At 44.4% G+C, this 6,965-nt stretch overlaps 1 protein-coding gene across 1 annotated transcript in view; it reads right to left on the reverse strand.

Annotated features, from left to right (window-relative positions):
• Positions 1-699: 699 nt before the first annotated feature.
• Positions 700-6,965, reverse strand: part of RAB33A (RAB33A, member RAS oncogene family) — a 13,204-nt gene continuing 6,938 nt past the window's right edge. Inside the window, exon 2 of the mRNA XM_027836383.1 lies at positions 700-1,277. Coding sequence (XP_027692184.1) covers positions 822-1,277 — 456 coding nt within the window. The 3' untranslated portion in view covers positions 700-821. The remainder of the gene's footprint in view (positions 1,278-6,965) is intronic.

Below are 6,965 nucleotides of genomic sequence, written 5' to 3' on the forward strand. Positions count from 1 at the left end.
GAATAATAACACAATCTACCTCATTCATTCAACAAACATTAAGCATCTGTTATGTTCAGGATCCTGGGGAACTGAGATAAAGAATGGCAGTCTGTGATGTCAAAGAGCTTACCATCTAAAGGGAGATTGATTGTGAGGACAAATGAGAGCATGTCTGTGAAGTGTTATAAAAATTGGACCTCTTATCAGAATCATAACTTAAGGCAGTACAGTGAGAGTTTTACTCCTTGGCTCTGAAATTTTGAAGGTACAGACAGCATCATCCCAAGGCTTCCTCCCTCCCTTTCCTTTCCTGAGAAGCTCCACCTCATCTGGCCCTACTCTTGGTAGCCTTAGGGAAAGGCACTTGGACTCTCTCCTGGACCCTAGTCCTTATATCTTCCCCCTTTCTCCCCAGCATGGATAAATACATTTCAGTGGCATAGAAACATCAGCCCATTCTAGGAACTACTTCTTCCCCGTGCTTGGACCACCCCAATTCCATCCCATCACTGCCATAGCCCAATCCTAGTGCAAACAATTCTGAATTATCCCCTCCTTGTTCTTATCACTCTCTACCTGACATAATCATTGTGAGGAAAATGCTTTGTCAAAATCAAAGCATTATGGGAAAGAGTTATTCTTATCATGTAACGTTATCCCTGAATCTAGAAAACCCAAGTACCCACCAAAAAGAAAACAAAAGAGGAATCCAAGTGATAATCTATACAAATCATATTTTAATGTCAACTTGTACAGAAACAAGCTGTGTTCATCAGTTTGGTGGAGTCACAGGAAAGGGGGAGAAATTGTACTAATAGCTCATCTGAAACCATTGGACTTCAACAGGGACAGGAAGTTTTGCTATTTGGGTCCTGTGGGAACTCCAGTTTCTGCACCTTCCCTGGCTGCTTCTCCAGATCTCGGTACAGCAGTGATTTCTGAGCCTTCAAACGGCAGGCCAAGGACATGAAAATCGACTCCACATTTTGGCTCTCTTTGGGGTCCTTGGCTGATGTTTCAAACAAGAGCATGTTGTGAGCATCGGCAAATTTCAAAGCCAGGCTAGAGGGTACCTGGATCTGTCCCCTCAAGTCACACTTGTTGCCCACAAGCACCCTGGGGACAAGTGGGGAGACAGCGTGCCCATTGCATTCTTGGATCCACATCTTCAGGTTGATAAAGGAAGTCATTTTGGTGACATCATAGACAAAGACCACAGCATGCACATTTCGGTAGTAATGTTCCACCATGCTCTTGCGGAACCGTTCTTGGCCTGCAGTATCCCACACCTGTACCTGCAAGATAGGAGAATCGGGATCTCTACTCAGAAGGGGAAGACACACAGACAGAAGAGGGAACACGGCCAGTGGACATTGCGAACAGAGAAGAAGTTAGACAGTTATTGCCACCTTACAGAAAGTGGCCTGTTTTCAAATCAGCAGATGTGGCTTGCCAAAGTACAGATGAAAGCTTAATTTGGGGCTTGACAAAATTCATTTAAAAGCAGTTTTACTGAGGTAAATGAAATCAATAAAATAATTCCCCACTTTTTAAAAGCTCCTTGAAAGTGTTTTGGGTTCATTTAATGGATAAGTAAAGCTTAATCTCCCTAGATGTTTCTATTGGTCCCTCTCCCTCCCTCTCCCCCACTTTAATAAATCTAACTGTACATTACTCGTATGACAGAGGATTTCCCCCCATGTCTTGTCATTTCTTCCTTCGAAATGATTCACCTCTGCCCAGAGAGATTAGTCAGGTGACCTGCCCTGTGTCACAAAGCTAGGAAGTGGCAGAAGCCAGGATTCAAACCTAGCACCTGACTCCAAATCCAGGCTTCCTTCTACTTCCCGATGCGGCCTCTACTTACTAATATGGGGAAGTAGATTTTGACATTAGCAACAAGATTCTCATCAATGACTGAGAGCTTTTTCTGAATCTTTTCCTTCAAGACTCAGATCAAATCCCATCTACTCAAGGAAGACTTTGTTGGTCCCCCCTTCCTGCCCTCCCCGCCCCCTCCCCAGCTCCCCAGTTGGTAGTGGCTTCCCCTCTCAGAGTGCCATTCATCTCCAGTATGTAAGTTTTATCTACCTAATTGTTTCTATGTTGTCTCCTCCATTACAGTATAAGCTCCTGGTGGGGAAGGATTCTTTTTGCATTTCTTTGTATCCCCAGTACGGCAAAGTGCCTAGTATATAGTAATCACTTCATAAATACTTGTTGAAGAAACAAGCCAGGCTCCAAAGAAGAGGTATGAGAAGACACCTCCCCCCTTTGTAAGGTAGGTGGTCCATAGAATGGCAGATTTTTTTAAAAGTATTGATGGGTTTTACTGGATTCATTTTCATGTTTTTTTAAATTATTTGTTATAAGATTCTATGGAAGGGGAAGGGGGCAAATTTAGGTGATTGCAGAAACAAGATATCAATAAGATTTATTTTTAAAAAATGATTGTTACCTTACTGTTGGTTAACTAGAAAATGAAATTACCTTAGAACTTCCTCTCTCCCACCTGCTAAACTTTCCCTGGGGATATCAGTTCACCAAAGTTTCCTTCTATTTTACTTTAAAATCACCTTAAGGTGGATATGGAAATAACAAGATGCAGGAAATGGCTGAAGGTACATGAGTGCTTACTCTAGATTGGGAGCTCCAGGAGGGCAGGAACCAAGTCCCTTCCCCTCTCTGGGCCTCAGTTTCGTCTTCTGTAAAATGAGAGGGCTGGACTCAATGATTTCTAAGGTCCCTTTCTGCTCTGACATTTTTGCTTCCTAGAAGCCTGTTACTGGGCTAAATACATACAGAAAAATACCAATTAGTTGGATGGATGGATGGATGGATGGACAGATGGACAGTCCGTAAGACACCCCTCAAAAGTATCTTTTTCTCTTTTTCTTGACTCCCTGACTTAAGCTTGTTTTTTCCTTTTTCTCCTAAAAACTGAGAGCTGTGGGACAGGTTCATTGAGGGCACTGGTTAATCTGGGTTCTATTCTATGAAGAAATTGTGATTCTGTGGATAGGGCCTCAGAAGGATTTTGTTCCTTAGCAATGGTCTCTGAAAATTAGATCCCTCCCTCTAGGGAGGGGAGCAAAGGAAGAATCCCCAGCCATCCAGAAATCTGTATGGGAAAGGGTGAACAAATAAAAGAGTACATTTGTCTGAAAATGCCCTTGGCCGGGTGGAGGAGGTATGGATCAACCCAATTCTTCTGAATGTGTGCTGGACACGCATGAGCCAGAAAAGGGTGTGGGTTCAAAGGAGGAGAAAACAAGAGGGAAGGGGAAACAAGAGGAAAACCATTCCATGAAACTGACAAATCAGTAGCCCTACTCAGGGTCTAGAAATATTCCACTGAATGACTTCTCATGTTTACCTGGTACATATTAAATGTTTAAATAAATGCTTTTTTTGACATTTACATACATAGAGGATGTATTGCTGGGAATACACAGATGTGAACCACTTAAAGCAAATCTGCTATATGAAAATCAGTGTTTAGTAAACACCTAAATTAAGCAGTGATCATTTACTTTCCAAAAGGATTGGTAAATTCCCAGCTTTCCTGCTAAATATGCAGTAGAGTGGAGAGAGTTTAAGATTCAGAATCAGAAGACCTGCCTTTGAACTCTGGCTTTGCTATTTACTTCCTATAGGAGCTAAGAGAAATTATCTTTCTTCTCTGGATTCGGAGCCTCCCCATCTGTAAAATACAGGGTTTGGATTTGGGACCCCTCCACCTCTGGGTCAGCCCTGTGATCCAAGTATGACCTCATACCTGGTACAGAAACACCCTCCCTCTCTAGCATCCCTGAAGGTTTCTGCTTGAATATTCCATGACCCTTAGAGATCACCTAGCACCTAGCAGCACCCAACAGGTGCTTAATAAACACATGGTTAATGGCCACGAGTCCAGTGCAAATATCCCTGGGGAGGCTGTCCTGCCTCTGTAGTTGATTTGCTTATGACAGCAGAGGAAAGACTGGGGCCTCTTCCCAGTGGAAGGCCCCATCCACCCCCTCAGCAGTAGGAAAGGCCAAGGGAAGCCCAAATCGGGCTGGGGAGCAGGAAGAGGTTAGCAGGTACAATTCTCAAGTAGAAATCTATGACTGTTACTTTTTATACTTCAGGAGGCTGAATCCCAAAAAGCGTGAAGGTATAAAGCAGATACATTAACAACAAAGCTCTAAAAATACTGGCAGGGGTGGTAAGGGGGGTGGTGTGGAAAGGGAGTGGAAGAAGTATTTGGTTTCCTCATTGTGATACTCTAATTGAGTCAGGATAGGAGGGTGCCCCTCTCTTTCTGGAAGCCTGCTTTGCTACTTCCAAAATCATTGGACCCCTCTTGGGGTAGCAGACAGAGAACACTAGTTTGGGATTCACCAGACCTGAGTTCTAGTCTCACTTCTTATACTGACTAGCCATGATTAAAGACCAAGCAGTATCACTTCCAGGCCTCAGTTTCCTGCTCTGTAAAATGGATAATATCCATTGGATTAGATGCCAAGTGACTTCACCTCTCTGTGCCTCAGTTTCCTCATCTGCTAAAGCTGTATAACAATATTTGCCCTACCTACCTCACAGAGCTGTGGCATGGAAATGGTTTTCCTGGTTCAAAGTGTTATAGATATGCAAGTCATTGTTATTGTTGTTTGTAAGTCCATAACTCCAACTCAGACCCTGCCTTGACCCCCAGTTACTTGTAACACCCTGATCCATATAGACAGACATATATATATAAAAGCACCTGACTAGGAGGCAAGCAGCTGAGGGCATAAAGAGTATTACATTTCTCTCCACATTTGAAAGTGGAAGGGAATAAACATTGATTGAGTGCCAATTGTGTGACTGAAAGCCATATGAAACAGTATCATCTAGTCTCTCCCCTCCCCAGTAAACCCATCTCTGCCCCCCACATTTATTCCTTCAAACAGCCTAGTGAGATCAGAAGTTTATATCCAGATAGGGGAAACTGATTTGCCCAAGGCCACCTGCTTGAGGGAGCCAGGATTGAAGCCTGGTGGTTTGAGGAGGGCAGCTCCAGGGCCCCAGGCTCGCCCTTTACCCAGGATGAGGAAGCTTGCCCTGAGCCAACTGGACCCATCCCTAGAAGGCTGGGCCATCCCTTATCCCTTCCCTGCTTGGCAAAGAGCAACAGGAGAACTTTGCTTTCTAGCTTTCTCCCTGGGGGGAGCCTTTGGATAATGTCCTGGTATCCTGAGGGGCTTGGTTCAGTCCTTGGAAATTATCTTCCAGGCCAGGCTAAGATGCCCCTTTCTTTCCACAGCTTTTCAACAAACACTTATTAAGCACCAGCTGTGTATAGAACCCTGTGCTGGGCACCGAGGGCTATACAAGTTTAGGTGAAGATCCAGTCCCTGTCCTCACAGTCTAGCACACTAACTAGAAAGCCTAATGTTACATGAGAGGGGAGGGGGAGTGTAAAGTGTGCTAGATTCGAAGTTAAAGGTCCTGGGTTTGAATCCCTAGCTCTGTCATTACCTGTACAACTTGGGGTCCTCAGTGGCCCTATCTGTAAAATGAGCCAGTTAGACTAAACAACGTCTAAGGGCCCTTCCAACTCTAAATCTAGGGACTGGTTTTTTGTATCTTCACATCCACAGTGTCTAGCCCAGGGCCTGGCATATAATCAGACATTTAATAAATGCTTGTTGAGTCAAAATGACCATCACCAGCCCCCAAATCTCTCTCTCCTCCTGCTGCTGCCGGCAACTGTTTCTCTTCATTCTTCATTTTGTCCAGGCTGTAGGAAATGTGAAATGTATTAGATTCACTGGTGTAAACAAGACTTCTCTTTCAAAAATACAGATAGTTTCTGGAGAATTACAGGACCATCAGTCATACTTACCTAAGTATAAATCAGGCCCTTTTCCTCCTAACACTGCTGAGATCTGCTTTCCCTCAGATAACAGCAGTTCTGATTAAGGGCAGGGGCTGGGGAAGAAAAGGAGACAATTGCTCCAGGAGCCCTAGAAGACCTAGACCAGGAGTATAGGCAGTAGTGGCTTCTCCTTCAAAGGAAACTAAAGGCTTAGAGAGAAGAGACTTATCCAGGGTCACCCAGCTGTTAAGGTTCAACCTAAACCTTCTAAAGCCAAGTCCAGTTCACCTTCCACTAACTGAGAAGCATGAGAGCTAAGGCAGGACTAGGAGGGAGGGTGCTCCAATGGGCAGCATGAGGTCACTGGGAGGTTCAATGGGGCCATAGAAAGGGGAGGGAGAAAATGAGAGCAGCCAAATGCTAATGTCACTTAGTTCCAAATTTTGCCCAGGGCTGGCCTGGAGCCTAGGCACAGGAATGGAAACTTTGTCTTCTTCTTCCTCCTCCTCCTCCTCCTCTATCTTTCCTTACCCTGAGTATAGTACGAGTACTCCATTTCAGCTACATTGTGGACTAAGTAGGCAGCCTGATGATCAAACAAGTCCATATTACAATGCTTCCATTAAATTAAATGGTTCCAAATTCCAAACAACTAACTTGCAATAAAATTTTCTGGAACATGGATAAGCTGGGGACTACTTGTACTGTGTACAGAATGAAGTATTTCTATTATTTATTGTCAAGGGCAAGTGGAGGTGGGGAGGGGGGAGGAATTTGGAATTTATGAAACAAGGTAAAATGCCTACCAAGCTTCTCCAACCCCCCAAACCCTCAAAGAAGTGGTAAGAGGACCTTGGAATTCCATCTGCACACCTGGCCAGGGTACCTCCAAGGATATGGCTGGGGAAATGGGCTCTCCAATGCTAGGCCTGGGTCCCCCTTCTTCTTCTTTTTTTTTTTTAGGCAATTGGGGTTAAGTGACTTGCCCAGGGTCACACAGCTAGTAAGTGTCAAGTGTTTGGTCTGAGGCTGGATTTGAACTCAGGTCCTCCTGACTTCAGGGCTAGTGCTCTATCCACTGTACCACCTAGCTGCCCCCTGGGCCCCCCTTCTTAAAACACTAATGATGTTATTTTTGAAG

Source organism: Vombatus ursinus, unplaced genomic scaffold (genome assembly GCF_900497805.2).
Source record: "Vombatus ursinus unplaced genomic scaffold, bare-nosed wombat genome assembly UNPS02004437.1, whole genome shotgun sequence".
Lineage (NCBI taxonomy): Eukaryota > Metazoa > Chordata > Mammalia > Diprotodontia > Vombatidae > Vombatus > Vombatus ursinus.